General features: G+C 44.8%; 1 protein-coding gene across 7 annotated transcripts; it reads right to left on the bottom strand.

Annotated features, from left to right (window-relative positions):
- Window positions 1–21: 21 nt before the first annotated feature.
- Window positions 22–20,665, bottom strand: CTTN (cortactin). 7 transcript variants are annotated; one of them, XM_032111228.1, is made up of 17 exons: window positions 20,550–20,665; window positions 17,734–17,817; window positions 17,403–17,476; window positions 15,984–16,113; window positions 13,311–13,421; window positions 12,594–12,648; window positions 11,973–12,083; window positions 11,057–11,167; window positions 10,666–10,776; window positions 9,287–9,397; window positions 7,558–7,613; window positions 6,961–7,030; window positions 6,334–6,482; window positions 3,353–3,442; window positions 3,071–3,281; window positions 2,114–2,185; window positions 22–1,837 (listed from the first exon to the last, which is right to left on the bottom strand). In XM_032111228.1, the coding sequence occupies exons 2-17, from the start codon at window positions 17,815–17,817 to the stop codon at window positions 1,701–1,703; spliced, it is 1,683 nt and encodes a 560-aa protein (XP_031967119.1). In that variant the 5' UTR covers window positions 20,550–20,665; the 3' UTR covers window positions 22–1,700. The 7 variants fall into 7 exon arrangements, with proteins under 7 accessions (XP_031967119.1, XP_031967120.1, XP_031967123.1 ...); XM_032111229.1 differs by having other exon boundaries at window positions 3,071–3,260; window positions 20,550–20,663; XM_032111232.1 differs by lacking the exon at window positions 9,287–9,397.
- Window positions 20,666–21,523: the final 858 nt, after the last annotated feature.

Genomic DNA, 21,523 nt, shown 5'->3' with positions numbered 1-21,523 from the left:
TGAAAAAAAAAATATTCCATGCAAATGGTTCAAAAAATTTATTGAATATTTAATTTACAAAAAACATATCCCTATGAGGTGTTCTATGCAAAATTGGATGAAATAAACTGCATATAAAACCCAACCCTAGTAATGCAAGTACAACATAGATATGAGACCACAGAAAGGAGAAAAATATAGTAATAATAATCATGAAACACACGTGACATTCATGAAGGATTGTCCCAACCATCCAAGAACTGGTTCAACATGATGCCTTCCTCCTTGATACACTGTACATTTCACCATTTTGTACAGGCCTTCTATATTCCATTGGTCCAAATTTAGAGTTGAAGGAATTCTTTGCCTTCTTTCTTGGCTGCTACACCAGATTTGCCATTTTTCTTTAGACCAGAAGGTGGAAACAGACAGTACAGACATTGAACACGTGCACTACTGGATACAACTTGCTATCTTTGGTAGGGACCCTAAATCTGCAGTGCTCAGCTTTCTAGAGCGACAGGAATTTCAGTTTTGGCAAAAAAAAAACAAAACAAAACCAAACCCAAACAGGTTTAATTGTGTTGTTTAGTAAGAACAGTACTGGCAGTTTCTGCTGAACATACAAAAAAAAAAAGACTCTTGTCTGGTTTAAAAATGGAGATCATTCACATGGGCTTCAAATCCAATGATTAACATTCCTTGACTCGAGAATGGTTCCATAAAATGTCACCACTGCACAGCAGGCCCTTCCCTGTGTGGCAATGGATGTGCTGCACGCAGGACACAACTGCAACCCTGCCCCTCCCACCTTTTCCTGCCATTTAAAGCAATGGGAATATTCCTGCAGGTCTGGATGCCAGTTTCCTTCTGAACAAGCAGGAATCTCCTTGGGTGACTTAACATTTGCACAGTAACTTTTCCAAGTTTTCCTGGGAAAAGAGGAGGGTGAAGCAAAACCAAAAATGTAAAGGAATTTGGGACAATCAATGCCAGAGAGTTTGCAGCCCTCCTCTGGGATAACATGAGCAGGAGGAGCAGGACCAAGAAAAAATAATTTAAAAAGAGGAAAAATAAAATTAATTCAAGAGCCAAGGAACTTCACTTTAAAAGAGAGAGAAAAAGTACCAGACTGTTTCCTTCATAACATTAATATTCCATAAATATTGGACAGTATTTGATTAACTGCCATTAGCTGCAATTTTCAAACATTTTCTCTGTTTTTTTCAAGAACTATCTGGAAAAGAAAAGAAAGAAAGAAAAGAAGAAAAAAGAAAAGAAAATAAAAAGCCCCCAACTCTGCACCTCCCCAGTCCTCCCCACTTGGTGGAAATGCAAACAACCTGCATAGCCATGACCTTCTCAGCTGCTTATTGGAAGACTAACTAGACTTGAACACTTGAGTAAATCTGCTCACTTAGGAGTAAAACATGCAATATTACAGCAGACAGCTACCTGTCCTCCAAAAGGCTTGGCTAATTTGGCAGAGAAGAAACGTTTCCAGAAGAAAATAAATCCCAAGAGCCTCGGTGACAGACGGAGTAGTTACAATATATTAGCGATTTCTGTGGCATAAACGTTCTAAAAAGCATCAGCGAAGTATTAAATATAAAAGCCATATGTCTACACCCCCTCCATCCTCAGGAAAGCCTCGTGGTCTGTAGTGTGAGCAGTCGTGTGTGCGGCCTGGGGAATTAAGGCATCAGCAGCAGCGGGAGCCCCTACTGCCTGAGCTCCACGTAGTTGGCAGGGAAGAGGCCGTAGCGGCCCTTGCACACGCCCCGCCACCAGCCGTCGTCGATCATCTCGATGTTGGTGATGATGTCGTCGGGGTCGAAGGAGATCTCGTCGTCACCCGCTGCAGGGAGAGCCCAACAGGGTCAGCACTCACACAAGCAAGGGCTCACAACAGCCCCAGCACCTGGGTGAAAGGGCTTTCTGGAAACTCCCACCGCTCCCACAAACAGCACCCAGTAACTCGCGCAAGCGTCTCCGCGCTGCTGTTAAACCCCCAAATCCCTGACTTTTCATCTGCCACTACAAGGGACGTAAAAAGGCAAAGGAAAAATCCAGATTTATCTTGTGCAGAACAGAGCTTTCAAAGGCAAAGGGTGAAAACAAGAGCTTTGCTCACCAGCTTGGTAATCGTAAAGGGCTATGGCTGTGATCCCAAGTTCATTTTCATACTCATCATAGGCATTTTCTTCTGAAGAGAGGAGAGAACAATTAAAACACGAAGCACATTATCCCCTCAGTTTTTTTCTGTGGTGCTTCTCCTTCAATTGCACTGCTAACCCACACAGGAAGCAGGGAACAACCCATGCTAGGTTTCAGCAGTGCTGCTGTTCCTTCTCCATGGAGTTTTTCCCTAAATCACACGCACCTGAAGCATGAAAGGAAGCACTTACAAGAGACATTTAGCACAGGACTACATAAAAACAATCAGCCCTGTACTGCTTCTGTAAAATGTGACAGGACAGCTGAGCTCAAGATCACCGTCTAAGAGAATAATTAATACAAGTGGTGCATGCTGGGGAGGCAGAAAGGGGCCTGCTTCAAATTCCCAGTTTTTGTACCAGAGCAGGTTCATCCTTCACACCTCTTTCAGTAATCAGAAGAGGTGAGAAAAACCCAGGAATTCAAAAGAACCTTACTCTTGCAGTTTCGCAGATCCCTACTCCGCTCCCTCACAGGCACAGAACACAACACATCCATTTCAAACTCCAAGAATTGTTGATTGGATTTTTTTGCTGGCTCGGCACACGTTTAATCTCCAGCTCAGTGCTTTCTTCTCACGTTGAGCTACATTCCATGGGGTGGGAATGGTTACCCCTGAATTTCTTTTTGAACTGAGGCCCTGGAGAGCACTGTAATTACTCCAACATCATCTCACAGAAGTTAAGTAACTTCAACACCTTGCTGCAGCCATATATTAATTTCCTAATTAAAGTTTGTTGGTGGGGAATGTAGAAAGTCTCATCGGACTGAGAGTTTAGAAAACTAGGACAGCGTGCTATCGGCACCACTGCTCAGTAAGCTCTTGCACAAGGAAATAATCCTTATCTTAAGGGGTTTGCTGTGAGAAACAAACCTGCTTGGTAGTGGTCTGCTGCTCCTGCCACCTCATAGACAGTCTCTGGCTCGTACTCCGCCTCCCGCTGGCTCACTGCTTCCTGGTAGTCCGGCTCCGCTGCTTTGTAGCCAGCCTCTGGCTCCTGGGCAGTGGGGTAGGATGGGCTGGAGCTCTTGTAGGCTGACCCTGCCTCGTAGGAAACTGCATCCTGCAGGAAGACAGGGGAGCTCTGTCAGGGTTTTGGAAGAGGTTCCCATGCTCAGGATCAAACCCCACGTCCCGAAGGTGATCCCAACAAACCTCGTAGAGCGGGCTGGAGGGCGCCTTCTGCTCCGCCACCTGTGGGACAGGAGAGGCTGGTGGCGTCTGCTTCTTGGCTTTAGCTTGCTCCTAAATCCAGGAGAAAGGAAAACTTCAGTGCAGTTCAGTCGCTACAGAGATGACCAAGAGACAACCCTCCAGAATAAGGGACAGGCAGCATATCCTGCAACAAACTGCTGTGGTCACAGGAGCACTGGGCTGGCTGGGCCGAGCAGAGCACCAGAAATGCAGCAAAGCACAAGGGAAAAAAGGGAAGAAACAAAACCCCATGGCACATATGCATGCCTGTGTTTAAAAATAGAGTACCAGTGCTGTTGGGCCCATCCCCAGAGGAGCTGCAGGGTTTTGGTGCTCAGTGTATTCATTCTGCTCATCAGCTGGCTGGGCTTCACGTCCCATTTCAGCCTGAGTTTAATGAACCTGAAGCCCACACACGTTCTGGGTGCATGACTGATGAACTGCCTTTGATGAGAAATGGCCCTGCAAGCTCTGGCAGGTCTGCAAAACTTCCTGCCAAGGCAAAGGACTGAATAGCTCAGACAAAAGAGGGTCCTACACAGTGACAGTGCAGGATTCAAATGTTCAGAGGAGCTAAGAGATGTGGCAGAAATAAAAGTAGTATTGCTATTGTGTTCTGTGACACAAAGAACGTGGATCTGTTCTGGCACTCAAGTGCTTCATGCTGTGCCATCCCACCTGTGAATCACAGGGCAATTCCACATCAGTGGGAAGCCACTCATTAGGGAGCCAGGACACCGAAGTGCAAGAAATGCTGTGTTGCTCACATGACACAAAAAAAGGTAACTATTTCAACAGGTAACTTTCATTTTGCCTCTCTTTACCACAGGGGAAAAGAAAACCATGAATCCAGGGCCAAACTGTCTTCTTCATTGAAAAAAAGAAGAGAGGATGTGTGCAATGGGAATCTGTGCACTCCAGTAGTTTAGGCCCATCAAACTGTAATACCCCAGAGGATTCTCAGGAGAAATGGCAGTACAGAGATGAAGCGGTAGGACTTTGTTCCAAAAAACTCTTCCTTTCCTTTGCTTGTCACAGCTCAGAAAAAAATACATCTAACGAAGAAAGCAAACCGTGTTTTGAGAGCAGAACCAGCTTTGAAGACAATTCAAAGCTTAGTGCTGTGCTTTTTGGAAAAAGTCTCTCCTGATGCAAACCCTCCCCCACTTTTAACTCCTGTGCTACAGATAAAAAAGATAAAAAGGCACCAGCATAGTGATTATTAGAAGTCAAACCTAAGTTTGGGGACAAATTAAGCAGTATCAATCCATTATTGATGTCAAACGTGGCAAGAGTTTGACTAACTTGTCCTAGGAAATGGGTCTGCAATCCAGATTATAGTTTAGGATAGACACAGCATAATTGCCATAAAACATTTAAATTGCATGGTCCCCCTCAGGCTGGGTTTTGTTCCACAGTGAAATGCTCCATGTGAAAGAGCATCCTGCCTTTTTTTCCAAGGCAGCAGAGCAGAGTGAAATCGTGAGGCAGCACTGACTCAACCCAGCCATCGAAGAAGAGCTCCCTGAGCACTCTTTGACTGTGTGACATTTGTGAGAAGCAAACCAGAACGAGGATTACCAGTAAACAGGGCTCTGGAAGGAATGCAGTCCATATGCACATTCCCCTGGTGGGAGTGTGTGTGCTCACATACCCTCTGAAAGTGGGACTTCATCCTTTGGTGTGAAGAAGTTCCCTGACAGGAATAAAGTTCACTCCAGTCAGAGTCCGTGCCCGCCCTTTGCACTGTCTGTGGATGCTGTGGATCACATCCCTGCCCTTCCCATGCTCAGCTTGGGAGCAAGGGGCAGTGCCAGCAGTGCCATTTCAGCTCTCCTCAGCCTCATTCCCCCTGTCCGTGCCTGCAGAATCCCACAATTAACCATGGAGACATTCAGGCTGTAAGAACATTAATCATCTCGTTACGGGGAAATTTAAATACCAGCTTTGGGGGACAAACTTCCAGTGTGTCCAGGCAACAGAATCCTTGATGAAACACAAGAAAAATCCATCAAAATGGCTTGGATTTAACCCACACTTACAGCAAAAATACCAGCAAATAAATAATGTAATTCCTGAGATAACAAAGGAATAAAACCAAAAAGGCAGTAGTTAAGGTCCCTTCCAACCCAAACCATTCCATGACCTCTTCCTCTCCCAGTTTTTCTCCAGCACAGTAAAGAAAGCCCAGGAGTGTTTGGGGGAAGGTATTAAAAGTCCACGTGGAGGAAAGGCAGCACTAGACTGATGCAGAAAAGATGAGCTCCCATTCAGCCTGTGATACATCTCTGCAGTGAACATACACTCGCACGGCACATCGTGGTGCCATAAGGCAAACCAGGTGATAATAGCACCTTTTTGTACTCTTAAAACAAATTAGTTACATCAAGTCTTAGTCTCCTCTAATATAAACTAATCTAAACAAATATGCAAATTCCATACAGCAGGCAAGATGCAGTTTCTGACTAAACATCTTGCTTATGAATAACACAAAAATCACTAAGCTTTTACCCATGCCAATGCTAAGTCAATTGTTTTAGTTCCCTAAGATTCAATAAACATTGGGAGGATTATCTTGCCCTAATCTCCTGGCTGTGTGCTGCACCACCTCCATCTCCCAAAACACTGATCCCAAAGGAACAGCATCACCAGCTATCACCATGGGGTTAAATTTCTTGAATGTGCAGGGCTTTTGGGGGACAACAGAGCTCTCTCCTCATGAGCTCCTTTGTGCCCAAAGGGAATCTGGGACTGCCAAAAGGCAGAAGTGCAGGAGGAAAAGGCCAGGCTGGAGTCACGCACAGCCAAAGCACAGACACAAACACACACTGAGCTTTACAGCCCAGCTGGAAAGGAGGAAAATACCTTTTCTCAGAGATTCCCTTTTCTCCCAGCACTGCACTGAAACCAGGCTGCTCCTATAGGACTTGAATCTTACTGACCTCCAGTTTCCTCCGAGCCTCCTCCTGTTCTTGCTTCTCCCTGGCCATTCTTTGGGCTCTCTCAGCTTCTGCCTTCCTTCGGTCTTCCTGCTCTTTCTCCTTGGCCAGGTTCTCAAAGTTAGCTCGGATGCTGCTTGTTTTATTAGCAACTGTGACATGGAAAAGAATTCAGGTCAAGTCATGTCTCAGGTTCTATATAAAGGTAGCCCAGAATGAGTTTTTGCTATGAATTTCTGCTTTTCTGCCCTCTGAGCTCATAGTCCAGTCAGGGAAGTCCTTCTTTCTTCCTCCCCCTTCCCAGCTCAAACCTCTTGTGCACCAAGAGTCTTCCAAAAAAACCTCTGCTTCTCCCTCCTCTCCTTCATGATACAACCTCCACCACTCTCCTACACAGCCCACTCTCCCTTATTTTTCCCTTCCTTAATTCTGACGAGCCTCAAGAGAAAAAACAAACTGTAACAAAGCAAAACAACCTCTAAAGGAAGGAGGCAGAGTATCTGAGGCTGCTAAAGAGCTGCAAATGCAGCAGTTCCCTCTGGATGATCCTTACTCAGCACTACTACATCAATATCCCAGGATTCTAGACATTATCACCTCCAAAGAAAGGATTTGGGGCCAATGCCTTACCAGCTTCTACTGGCTTGGTCTTCTGATAAGTTGATGCTGGTTTCTCAATATCTTCAAAAGTTGCTGCATTCTATCAGTAAGGCCAAAAAGGATACATGTAAAAACACCCACAAATTCATGAAGACATTCACACAGCCTCAGCCTGACATATTTTACTGTAACAGTGTCCCCCCCTAAGGCTTTTTGCAGAACATCAAAACCAAATCAGGAAGAATCAAAACTTGACATAATAATAATAATAATAATAATAATAATAATCCTTTCTGCAAGTCAAACTAGAAGGAATTAATGTTCAGGGGCAGTTCTAAACACATCAAAATCCTATTAATTAAAAAAAATGTTTAAGAGTGACTCATCAGAACTAAAAGCAAGGCAATACCCTAAACATACACTGTGTAGCTGTTGCTGTTCTAATCCACATAAGATGGCATCAGCTCTGTGTGTATAAATTTGCTTTTTAAAGGTTTAGGAAAGCACAAAACTTTACTCTTAGACTGGAGAAGTGTCCAGAAATAGAGAGCTGAGCCGTGCAGATCCAACCAGGCTGCTCTGCAGCCCCACAGACTATTGAAGTCTTGGCTCTTTGAAGGAACCTACCTTGTCCATCCGATCTTTCTGGACACCGTACTTCCCTCCAAATCCTTTGGAATAATCTAAAGGCAGGACAAAAAAGGTCAGAGCAGGGAGTTTGGTGCCCCTCCCGCCTTGCTGCCAAATGCAAACAGCCACCTCAGGTGCAAAGAGCCATTTCAGCTGCATGCAGAGCCACAGTGACAGCCACCAGAGAAAATGCAACTTGGCTTTGATGCAGAGAGGACACAGAAGCCCAGGAGCCCTCAGGAAGACCAGCAGACGACAGACTGTGGGCCACATGCATTCCCTGAGTAAACGTGAAGCTGAGGATTGATCAGGGATCAAGCAGAGAGTAAGGGAGGAGCCCTTCTGATGCATCACTTCTGCAACACAGCCTTTGACTGCACCAATTCTGAGCCCTCTGCAGAAATCATGGAGCCTGAGACATTTTCTGTGCTCAAAGGAGTCTTCGGTGACTACAGAGGTGTTTTAGTTTTGGGGTTTTTTTTCCTCTTTAGCTTGGTAAATTCCATGAATGGCAGGAAAATGTAACAAACTTCTCATTCCAGTGGGTTTGGCTGTGATACTCCACTGGTGAATATTAAAGCCACTGGAGATCACTCCTGCTCTACAGGTGGAAAGGGGCAATTCTACAGGCCACAGCTTCAGTTGCCTAAAGCAGCTCGCCAGCACAGATATGGGGTGGCTGTGCTATCCCACACCAGCCCTGAGCTGCACACTCTGCCTCCCAGCTGGTGCTGACCCCAGCCCTCATGACACTCCCAAGTCAGATTCACTCACTAGTGATGCTGATAAAAACAACAAACAAACCTGGACAGGAGTGGGTTTCTGCTCTCACAGGAATGTCTGAGGAGCACCAGAGCAGCACAACAGCAGCAGCCAGAGTGTGTGGCTGGAAAAAACACCTCTTTGTGGTGGCAGTGAGCTGTAGGAATGTGCCCTCACACTCTCTACATGGACAGGCTTTCCTATCCATCCCTGGAATACGAGCCCTGCTCCTCTCAGCCCCCAAACCACTGGCTCTCCCTGCCAGCCATTGTAGTGTTTGCACTCGGGCTCTGAAAGTCTGTCTGTGTCACTACAGCACAGGAAAATATCAACTATCAATGAGCACCCTCGTTTTCTTCAGCTTGGTATGTATTTTCAGCCAGAATAAATATACTACACTTACATTTTCCTGCTCCAGACTCCTCACTTTAAGATAACGGAAAACCAGGAATTCATGGGTTGTACCCCAACTATTTCACAATGAATAAACAGAGCATTATAACAGCATTTGCTCACCCAAGAACCACAAACATTCCCTACTTCTTTCAAAGACTACAATAATTGTTAAATGATCTTGCCACAGCTCATTGATTGTTAATGGTTACGTGCATGGCCATTATCTGAATATTTTCCCACCAATTTATCCAGGCAAAACCTTATATTTAGTCTCTAAAACTGACTTCATTAACATCATACTAACAGTAATGTTATTATCACACTGCATGTACAGCTATTAATTAATTCAGGATTTTGCAGAGCTGTTGACTAAACCTTGGGTTTCCTGAACATAGGCTTGCTTTAGGTAATACTTGAAGGATAAAATGAAGAAAACTGCTGGATCATGGAAGGACAGAAGCGCAAGAAAGTGTCTGCACATTCCTGGCGTTGATCTACTCAGAGAACTATTTCAGACTGTGAGAGAAGTGGCTGCACTGGTAAGAAAGTAACAAGTGAAAAACGGTGCCTTGTTGAGATTCATGCTTGGCTAGTTTCTCCTTGTAATCAAACCCCACAGCAGATGGGTCCTGCCTTTCTGTCTGTACACCAAATTTCCCTCCGAAACCACTCTTATAGTCTGAAAAAGCCACATGGGATACATTAAAACCAAGGCAGGAAAATAAAGAAGTTTAGTCAGAGACACTCAAAATAATTTTTGCAATATTTTCAATTATCAGCAATTTTGGATGGTGAAAAAAAAAACAAACTATCTCAAGACACTTCTGTAAAAGTAAATTGAAAAAAGTCTCAACTTGAGATGATTTATCAGATATAAGAACACCATTCTGAAGTCACAGAAAAAAACCATTTCTCAACATTTTTCATCCATACTGCATAATGCACTTGCATTTCATCAAAGGTATGAACACAGGCACACAGCTAATTTGTTCACCCAAACAAAACAACAAAATACACAAGAGAATAAACAAAATAAACACCAAAACATACAAGAGAATCAAATGAGCTTCCTTCATCAGCGTGGTTAACATTTGTACAGACAGCTGACTTTTAAAGAGGTGTGAAGATGGGCTCCACAGAGACCACCCTCCAGACATTCCTTAAAGGAAGGAGGAATATTCCTGCTGCCACACAGCTTGAGGGAGAAAAGGTTTCAGCTAAGAGCTGATCATTCCCTACTGCTGCCTAGGGGACAGCCATTTACATACATATATATATATATATTTATATATATAAATACATATGTGTGTTATAAAACGAGGGATGGCACAGGAAAAAAGGGCTTCAGGTAATCCTCTCACAACAAATCTGCTGGAGCACCCAACAGAACAATATTCTGAGGAACAGTTTTAATTTCATCACTTAAAAACATTAATTTAAAAGCAGTGACAGGCAGAGGGCTAGAGAGCAACAGCTGCATTTTACAGGAAGTTATGTTTTTACTGGGCACCAAGTATTTCACAGTAATAGGTACCCCACAGGCCAGGAAGAAGAACTGCATTTTAGTCTGTCCCTGCACGAAAACAGGGATATACACAACAGAATCCAGAAGGGAAAAATTATTTGAGGGAAGTACAAAGGAATTCCTAACCTGTGGTTTGCACAACTCGACTGAAAAAGGAAAATAATCCAGGCTACTTGCAGGCTCATAAAGGGAGAATTTAGCCCTGAGCCTGGACTTTGAGGGGCTGGGTGTCAGCTGTGCCAAAGCCGCTCTGCAGCCACCAGTTCAACCAGTGACAGCAAAACCCAGACACAGGAAAGGAGCCTCACGCCAGCTCCTGCGAGGCTGTGCCCGAAGACACCAGGGCAGGGGGCTCACACAGGCAACAGGAGGTCACAACGAGGGGAGGCAGAAAGAACAGCAAGGAATGGAGAGCTCTGTACCTTTCTGCGACTCGTGCAGCTGCACTTTCTCCTGGTGGTCCCAGCCAAGGGCACACTTGTCCTGTCTGTCTGTCTGCACGCCAAACTTGCCTCCAAAGCCCTTTACATAATCTGTGGAGTTTTCAGAAAACATTATTGCAGTTCGTAGCTGTAAACTGCATTCAACAGAAAAACCAGGAACACGTTAGGAGATAAGCCACCCTGTTCATAATACACGCACTCATTTGAGGGGATGCACAGTCTGCACACACACAGGGCAAACACACATTTACCACAAAAAAAAAAAAAAAAAAAATCCAAAAACTCCCACCCAAAAAAACCCCACAGACAAAATATTTTTCCCAGGTTTAAAAGGGTCTGAGCTGCTATTTTTAAAGAAGATAATAAAAACCTTTCTGTGATTCATGTTTTTCTGTTTTGCCTTGATATTCAAAGCCAACAGCACTTTTATCCACTTTGTCCTTGTCGACACCATATTTACCACCAAAGCCCTTGGAATAATCTAGAGATAAGAGGGAAGAGTTTTGTTTTAGGTGTTCAGCAACAAAATCATCACCTTGAGAAATTGTGATAATCAGGGCTGCTAGCATTACATCATGTTTTGAAAGAAGCACTGACACCCTCAGATAAACTTGATTTCAGACACTGAAGTCAGAAATCCTTCAGAATACCTTCTCCAGGATGGAAAATAAAATTGCATTTTGCTGGGCAATACCAGCAGTTCAGCTGCTTGACTCCTTGGTAAAATTCTGAAGACACTTTAGCAAAGTGAACTTCAAAACCTGTGTCAGCAACAGCCTGGATGCTTTTAAACACCCCCTGCTCCTTGCTAGCATTTCTAGAGCACAAACATTTCTTTGGGATAAACAGGAAACAGATGACAAATTGTCACAATTTTTTAATAAAATGGTCAATTTTTGATCAGACATGCCTGGAAACCTGACCAGCAACACAAAATCTATTAACTCTAAATGCTGCTAACTGGCAAATATTTTAATCCACAAACAGCTGATTCTTTTCGAAGCACTTCTCTGTGGTGGTTAAACTGCTCACAGTCTGAATACTTTGATCTACAGCTTTTCAAAAGGAGCTGCAAAAAACCTCCTTAAAACCAGGCAGAACTGACGGGTTTTTAGGCTTCTTTTTTCAGAAGTCGAGGTTTTCAGCAACGTAAATTTTACCCAGCGTTACCTTTCAGCAGGTTGGGAGTGCAAGAGGTGTAAAACATGAGTATTTTACAACATGGCCTATGGGCAGTGCCTACAGCATCAGGGAAGGAGCCTGCTAACACATGTGTGTCTATTCACCCTTCTGGGAGTCGTGTTTCTCAGTTTTCCCCTGGTAATCAAACCCCACTGCACTCTTGTCCACTCTGTCAGCCTGTACTCCGTATTTTCCACCAAAACCACTTGAGTAGTCTGCATTGAGAGTAAAGCACAATAAAAACAGCATGAAGGCACTTGTCACAGATACAGCATAGCCTAGCAATTGAGGGGAAAAACAAGTTATTTCAGAACTGAAGTATTATTAATGCTTTAGCACACAAAATTTGGTTTCATTTTAAATACAAGATAAGCAACCGTCCTACAGCTTATGATGGTTCCCATTAAATTTATTCCCTATTTCCAACAGGGTGCAATACAGCAAAGAGCAACTCCCAGTCTTCCTGACATGTCCTTGAACCTCACTTCAGAGAGAAAAATAAGACTCCTGACGACCCACTATTTCCTTGCCTTAAAACCTCATCAACTCATGAAACTGCTCTGAAATTCATTTATTCCTCTTCTGTTCCACCAAACCCACCATTTGATTCATTGAGAATGTCATGCAGAGGTCTCACTAAACGAGGTACTTTCCATACAGTGAAAGAATCTACTCTGGTATTTACAGAAAATGTGCTCACAGAGGTGACCACCTCCCCACTTTACCTTTTTGGGAGGGATGCTTCTCAGTTTTGCCTTGATATTCAAACCCAACAGCTGACTGGAAGAGAAATAAAATGACATGTGTGACAGAGTTAGGCATTAGGAGAAAAACTGCACGAAGAGCATGGCAAGTGGACGAAGAGCATGGCAAGCTCCTGTGTCTTTCCATACTGCTCTGACCTTCTGGATTGGGGGCATAAATACCTATTTAACTTATGAGCCATATGCATTTACATGGTAATTTAGTGCATGGCAAATCATACCAGCAGCACACTCCAGTCTGGCCTTGCCAGGTCCAGCAATTCAGTATGACAAAAATCCAGCATTTCCATGCAGGGATTGTTACGGAGTCTTGGAACACGACATTAATCATCCTGCCCAGTAGTTCATGTTAAGATACAGGGCAAACCATCCCCCAAACCCCTCCTGCTATAGCATTCACACCGACCTTGTCCAAGAACACAAGGAAAGTAATATTTTAACATCTCTTTTCAGCTTTCTTTTCAACTCATCTCAATCTCCCACGAGGGATTTTTTCTGCTCCGCTTTAAACAGCAATTCATCTCCATAACAGTCAGTGTTAGCTTCTGCTAAACTTCAAAAAGAGCAGGAAGAGCAGCCCACGACAGCATCCTAAGGCACTGGAATTTTGCAGTTTTATGTACAAAAGGAGGAAATAAACCACTGTGGGTGGCTGCAGGAGGAGATGACATCACTCACCTGGTCAACTCTATCGGTTTGTACTCCAAACTTGCCACCAAACCCTTTCACCGAATCCACTTGGGAGCAATGCTTAGAAAGTTTGGATTGGTATTCATGTCCAACAGCTGACTGCAAGAAATTGGTTAAGTTCAGAGACAGCAGTTCTACACAGGTCTGTGTGTCAGACAAAACACTGCACCAAGCAACCTGAGGGTGAGTTTTGTTACCAACATGCATCACTGCCACTCCTCCTGCTGAAACCAACTTCCCTGGAAATCCCTACTCACTTGGGAGGTCTCCACAAGGATGTTGGCAGGCTACCAATCCAGCCTAGGCAAGGGAAGTGACTGCATTTTACGAGGGCTATTTTATGCCCTGCATTTGCACTTCAAAAAGCACAGGAATGTAAGCAAGACAGGTACAGAGGGAGTCTTGGTGATGTTCATGCAGAATTTGAAGTGAGCTTCAGGTGAAACACATAGCCTTGTGTTTAGGCACTTGTATTTAGGGATCTGTTTTAGCTGACAGGGGACTGCAACAAATAACAACCAAAGCCAGCTGCCATCGGTTTAGGGAAGCATAAATCAGAATTAGGCATCTTCCTCACTTGCAAAATGGTACTGAACATGAGGAGATGCACTCACACCTGTGCCAAAGGTATCCCAGCCCTGCATCCTGGCCCTGGAAGTTGAGCTGAACAGAGGCTGAGCTCCATCCATCCCACCACAACTGGCAGGACACAGGGCTATGTAATTACACACCTGGAAGTGCCTCCACACAGCCTTTGCTAGTGTTACACTGACCTAGTGCTAGGGAGCCCTTCCAGCTCCTGGAATTGTTGCTGGAGCCTCACACCTCTAGCAAAAGTGCTTTTTCCTTGCCCAGTGCCAACACTGGGAACCGGCCAGAGCAATTCATCAGTTTAATCCAACACTGGATAATCCTGTGCCAGGCAGCTGCACCAAGGTGAATTATTTTGAGGACACAAGGTACCTGCACACCTAAGTAACTTGGATTTCAGTGTTTGCTCTTTTTCTTCCACACAGGTGCTGGAGGGAACATTCCCAGCAGGTAGGGAAGCAAAGCATTACTGGCTGAAGTTACTGCCAGGTAACAGATCAAGGATGGCAACAATAGGACACTGCTTTAACTCAGAAGCATTACAAAAGCTGCCTTCTTTTCCTGACTGAAACAATCACACTCCCGTTCATTTTGCAGGTGTTCTGTACCACAGTATCTGTTAAATGTGACAGAAAAGGCTCCCACCTCCCTTTATTCTTCCCATTACACTTATGGAAAACACGAAGCTCTGAAAATTTTAGAGTTTATGTGGTTTTACATGATCTCCCTTTTGTTATATCAACTGAGGTATGAGCGTGGTGTTTTCTTCGTGGTACCAGGACTTTCTACGTTTCACCAAATACCAAGCATTACAACAAATCCCCCTTTAGAAAAGACTTAGAAGAATATTTTTCTTGGAAATCTGTATTTCAGAGTAAAACACCCCCATAATTTTTCTGTACATTTTAAACCAGCTCGGGAGGTATGGCACACAGAGCGATGGAACTGTTCATTTTAACTCAGCACCAAGGTTTTGCCCTAAATGCAGCAAAACCCTGCACCAGGACAACGCTGCAGTGACTCTGATTTAATGGCCAAGCTTTAAAGCCAAGCTTTAAGAGCAGCACACCTGCACAGATACCTGCAAAGGAGACATCTCAGCCACAAGGCTTCAGAACTACAGTTACAAGGGGGAAGGATTTATTACAAACATAAATCATGAACACCTCCTGCCACCAGCATCACTCAGATGGGCCTGACCGGCACGTTTTTCCCCCATGATTAATTCTGGCCTATGGAAAACACTGCTGACTTTGGGTCCTTTCTTTTTCCCTATGGACACAGGTGAGGGATAAACTGCTGACACTAGAGAGCAGCAGCAGAACAGGTCTGGTGGTTGAATCTGCTCAGCAATTCCTCTTCTCAGATTGAAAGGTTAGCTGATTTCAAAGGCCCACTGAGAATTGGACAGCAATTAACTCTGGAATACGGGAATCCAGCAAAAATTTAAGGCTGCCAAGTTACCAAGAACACAGAAAGTAAGAAAACTTTCTCATTCAGGAATGTTTTAATTCTTATTCTAACAGAGTTCATGAAAGAAAGCAGCCAGAAGTTGATATGCCTATTTATCACATGACTAAAGGAATTATATTAAGAATTATAACTTTTTTCAACAGTGTAACATAAGCAGCCATCAACTCCTTATATAAAAACCTACCATCTGATTGAAGTACAAGGATATTTTAAATACTTGCATTACTTGTCACTGTTCAGAGTTTGTTCACAAGAGCTGCTCTCTGATTTTAATGCAGCAGCACATCCTTTTTTCTGGCAGTCTCTATCTACATGCATAGAAGAGCTGGCACAGCATCCAAATAGAAAGATCATACTGGACTTATTAATGCACGAAGCGCTCTGTTAATTTAGAAACATTAATTTGAAAACTTGAATCCTGACTCCAGGGGAATCCTCTCACGACTTGGCATCAGTCAAAGTCATGTGGGGCCGTTGCACATCCCAGAGCAAAGCAGGAACACGCTCAGCTTACACAGAGTGGTGCTGGCCACGGGCAAGGCAAGGCTTATCACTTCATTTATCACTTCATCCCAGGGAAGCCCCATTCATACTTACTTTATCCATTCGATCTTGTTCCACGCCAAACTTCCCTCCATAGCCATGGGAAGCTTTTGGTCCTGTTTGCAGCTCCCTCTCTTTGAGGTTCTGGTGTTCTTGGAATACATTTTCCCTCAGCTGATGAATACTTTAAAAGACAAATAACCAAGCAGCAAGTTTTACTAAGGAAGTTTCAGCAAGCAACTTCATAAAGATGCAAAATATAAAGCTGACAAAAATATCATCTTAACTAGAAGTTGGATGACTTGCATTTTTCAAGCCCTTCCCATTTTTTCAGTGCACAAAACATCTCCTCATATTTTGAGACACTGGATTTGTCCCACTGCAAAATGTTGTTTAAAAAAAGAAAAGAAATTTGCTGGTTTTAAGACTAATGTGGAAGGGAACTTTATTTTAACAATCCATTACCTAGAGTTGATTTGTGCCTGAAACATATCTTTTTTTCCTCATGTCCTAATTTAAATTCTTCCCAATGCTTTCTATTTAGACGGCAACTTTTCAGAACAGGGATCATCCCTTATCACATACAGTCCCTATGGCAACAGGGCTAATTCTAACAGAGCATTCTGGACACCACTCTGGACACCTGCAAAATAAAGATGGCAGGAAACTTGCACCTCCTCTTCCCAAAGTGATCCCTTAAAATATGCAGGAATTGAACTGAGGGCAGAGCAGACTAGGCACAAGAAGGGTAATCCAGGATGTAATCTGCACCTTAAGCACTTCCCACCCAAGTTTTAAGCTTCCTCAGGTGTAATTCACCCAGCAGGAATCTCCACTGCTCTCAGAACAGGGCAGAGTAACACTGATCCCTGAGGTAACCAGAGTTCAGTCTCCCTCTGTCTGCAACAATCCTGCATTTCCTAAAACTGCTTTATAGTTCGGTCTTAAGCACCTTTTGTAAGAAATACAAGACTCAGGAGATGCATCATCTCTGTTTCATATATCCCTCTGTGATGCACTCATCTGCTTTTCTATCAGAGAGCTCAGTTTGTTACTTTGCCAGGGTTTTTATGAGTTTGGTGGCAGCAGTTTTCTAAACAAAGTGTAAGAATTAAGGGACCAAACGTTTCCTTAAAGTACAAAACTGGAGCTGCTCGGATCCCTCAGCTTCTCCCCTGGCACTACTGGCTCTTGCACCAAAACAGCACAAAGAACCTTTCCAGACACAGAGGCAGGAAAAATCACATTTCCAGTGACAAAGAAAGATTTAAGAGGCCCTACACCGTATTTCTGCTCTGAATTTCAGCTCTGAAGACACTGACAGATTTGAAAGACCAGCAATCTGACAAATAATCAATCTTCTACAGGGACTCTTGTTTTAATTATGAGGACACAAGTAACTGAGAACATGAGGTGATTAAAAGTTGCCTAGGACTGTGCCTATTAATACATTTCACAAGAGAGCTGCTTTACTTGATGTGCTCTTGGTGGCCAGATCCATTCACGGTTTTAGCTCCCCAGCGCTGTTCTTTCTCACTCACATCGTTCTGTGAAGGACACACAGAAAAAGAGAGTTAAATACCCAAAGAAATCACTAGTTACATACATTTCACAGCTCACAGCAAAACCTTCCAGCAGTCACTGAGACCACAAGGGTTAGAAAAGCAGCTTCACTTCCCCTCCACTTCCAGGGACCTGCTCCTGACAGTTTATTTTGCCAAGACACAGCCCCCACCCTGCAGAGCTCCTCTGGAACTGTCCCAGGACCCGCTCCTGGCAGATCAGCAAACCCCAAAAGCCATACCACAAAGTCTGGATCCGTCTCCCAGTCATCAGCTCCGTCATCCTGGCTGACAGACACGGTGTGGCCTGCAGTAGCCTTCCACATCTGCAACACCAGCAGGAGAAGCAGGGTCATGCTCCACTCCAGTGCCAGCTCATTTGGTTCATGCAGGAGCTGACTCAATGAGGAGATGGAATTCAAAATTCCCAATAAAGTATGCTATTTAACCACATCATCAAAAGCTGTGCTTGCAGTGAAAACAGGTTTGACCATTGGTGCTCAGGCTGTCTTCTCAAGCTGCCTTAAAAACCTGTTTAATTCTCCCATTTGCGCTGTATTAGGAGCAATTGCTGTTTCAAAGAGAACAGTGTCACCTTTCCTTGCCCAAATTAATGTGTGTCTTTTGTGCAGTCACTGCAGCCAAACACTTCTCCTCACACAGGTTTCCAAGCCAACATGCACCTCCAAAAACTGCTAATTCTGGATCATGTGCATACAGTTAAGGGGTAGGAATAGGTGGAGTTTTTTTCCTCAGGCATTAAAACATTGTTCTTCACCTGCATTACACCTGCACAACCTGCCCTGCTGTGCAGTGAGTTTCAGCAAGGTGACAGAAATCCCAACAGCTCCAAGAATTTGCACACAATCCAGACATTGCTCCAACAACAGAGTACAGGAGTGTCTGTGTTCCTCGGGTAATCCCTTGTGAGACACGGTGTACACAAACGAAACAGAGGGCGACTGCTGGAGCACTGACAGCAGGAAGCGAGACTCGTGAAAAAGGCAAACAGTGACTTCTAGAAACAGCACCCAGCACTTTCAAGAGGTTAACGATTTGGGGCCTCTCACTTTCTGGAAACCTTATCCCCTGTGGAGTATCAAGTTGGAAGCTTTTAATCAACACTTCTGAATGCAACTAGTTAGCAGAATTCCTGATCTTCCTGGTGCTAGCGGCTGGATTTTACGCCCTTTATTCAATGTAAATCAAAACAAATAAATTCTAGAAAGCAAAACTAGAACATCAAACGACAAGCTGCCTGTTCTCCCAGCTTTTTCAGAACACACTTCAGAGAAAGGATTTTTCTTTGCTATTCAACTAGAGTTCAGCTTTTTAACATACCATCGTTCTGTCCTCTTACCTTCATCCTTCTAATTAAGAACAGATTACAAAGGTAATTATCACAGGCTATTTAATTCACACAAGCGTAATTCAGTGGGCGGGATGAAAACTCCCTCTGAAATGCATAACTAACAGTCCCTGGGTAAAGTCCGCCGCTCGTTCTGTTAGGCGTGTTCTGCAGCCTGGCAGAACCAGCTGATGAGCCAGTTCTATGGAGCATTTCAGAAGTTTCAGGACTGGTAACGTGAGTGAGAACAACTGAAAAACGGATAGTCAAACACCAGGGTAGCAAATGCTGGAGTAGCCTGGAAGGAGGGTGTAGAAGCAGAGCAGGTGACATCCTAACACAGTACGAATACGTTTCCCCTCATGTTTTTTCAGGTCTCCCATCTCTAAATTCCTCTGGCAGTTAAGGAACTAACCTTTATAATAGTACTTCATATCCAAAAAACCTGTGAGACTACGAGTTTATAACCCAAACTTTTAGAACGTGGGTATTTTAACAGCATCCTTAAAATACTCTGTTCTAAAGCCTTCTTTCACATGATTGTGTCCGATTGCCCTACTCTTTCCTACTAAAATCCAATCTCTCACCAAAAAAAGCCCCAAAAGCCTTGGAAAGCAGAACCCAACCAGTTCAATAATGAAATTCAACATGGGTCCAAGTTCTTTCTAACTCCTCCTAAGAGGGATGTTTTGTATCCATCCTTCTGTGCTCCACCACACTGTGCAAGATGCTTAGGAATGGAATTCAAGCGACAAGAGCTGAAGCAGAGGTACATCTGTGTATGGCGAATTTCTACATACTTTGTGCAAAACACAACTTTTTTCCCCCCAAGTACTTGTTTCTTATGCTCACTTGATGGATGTACTTTGTTCATTCAGCTGTGCTTGGACATTTCAGAGAACAAAAGCTGGATCCTTCAGTCTAGGTTTCATTGCTTCCTCCTCAAGCTCTCACAAACAATAGCTCAGGGAAGAAGGATTTCACACGCACCCCCGTGCAAAATCCAGAATCCACCAGGATTCTTTGCAAATCATGCGCATAAACGCCAACATTTTTCCGCAGCTCAACCCTGCATTCTATGAAGTGAATTCCACAAGGAGCAAAGCAGCCCCAGTGACCAAGGCTCCCAGTCCACAGCCAGCAGGAATAAGCCTGGTTTCCGCCTGCTATTCCAGCACCGATTCCAGGGCAGAACGAGGAGAAACACGATCTATTCATGACTCACTGACTCACGTGGTCATGATTCCTGAAGGAAGAAGCAAAACGCTACGGTTCGAACACAAACCCAGGCTAAATATACGCCTCGAATGTATGCGCTCCTCAGCGCTGCTATGACTAATCAGCACACACATCATCCTACCCAGCACCTTTAGCGGCACCCTCGGCAGCTCCTCGCTGCCCGGGCCTAGGGACGCGCTCCGGGCAGCAGCAGCCGAGCCCCGGGGCGCAGGTGAGGGGAGCCGGGCAGCAGCTCCCGGGCCGGCCGGGGCCGCACGGCCTGAGCCCGGCACCGAGGCCAGGGGGCTCTGCCCTGAGGGGCGCCCACGGCAGCGGCACCACCGCTGTGGGGACCCCCCGCCGCAGACGCTTCCCCGCAAGTTCCCAGCTTCGGAGGTGAAACAGAATTTTTTAAGAAAAGGGCACCGAGTCGCGTCCGCCCCCGTGCGCGGAGCCCGCGGCCCGGCTCCCCCTCAGCCCCGCCGCGCTTACTCTGCCTCTGCCGCCGCCTCCTCCTCGGCGCTGGCTCCCCGCCGGTGCTTCCCAGGCTGGCGGCGGCTGCTGCTGCTGCAATTTCCGCTTCTCCCGAGCTCCCACTTCCTCTTCCCGGCTCCAGGTGGGAGCGGGACGCGCTCCGCTCCGCCCCGCCGGGAGGGGCCCGGCCCGGGAACGCCGCCTCCCCCCGGGAGCCTGCGGGGTCCGAGCCGCTCCAACAGTGATAAACATTTATTTCTGGAGCCGCAGCTGGGCTGCTCTTTGCCCCGTTGCTTTCAGCCGCTCCAAAAATGCACCGTCAGGAGTTTTTAAATGGCCACAGGGGAGTTGTTGGTGCAGTTTTGGACATCCTTTTTTAATGTTAATACTCACTTTTGCACCGTCATGTTTTGGAAGTCGCATCTACTCCGTCCCCAGGGGTTCCCATCACTTTTAAAAGGTTCCCCCGGGGCTGGGGTCCCCCAGGGGATCCAAATGAAACGGATGCTAAAATGGAATCAACGAGGGTTTAAAACACTCTGGTAGGAGTTACTGGTTTGCCCACTGTTTGAGTCTTCTAGAGGAGGGAAAGGTCCCCAGGAATGCCATTTCTAGCGAAAAACATTGCAAACAAACACACGAATTCAAGCTGTAATAAAGGGCAAGATAAACAAAAAATCCAGGTGAACACAAATGCAATTCCAAGTGTAGCCAGGTCACGTTATAAATCGGCTCAGCTACTTTTTCCTGGCTTAAATACAGTGCAATTTACCCTATAAACCGAATACAGCATATATAAAAAACTGGGCTAAACTTACTCTCAGAAAGTTGTCTGCTCGAGGAGAACAGAAGTGCAGAGAACCTCGATCCTTTGGGCAGTACTTCTGGCTGTCCTGTGTACTTTTGGAGACTTCACCTGTCCCTCCCATGTACAGGTAGGAATATAAACCACATTTATATATCATTTTTCACCCATCTGTTCCAACATCCCA

This window comes from Corvus moneduloides, chromosome 6, assembly GCF_009650955.1.
Source record: "Corvus moneduloides isolate bCorMon1 chromosome 6, bCorMon1.pri, whole genome shotgun sequence".
Lineage (NCBI taxonomy): Eukaryota > Metazoa > Chordata > Aves > Passeriformes > Corvidae > Corvus > Corvus moneduloides.
Note: the sequence above shows the minus strand (reverse complement) of the source record. Positions and strands in the feature narration are given on the sequence as shown.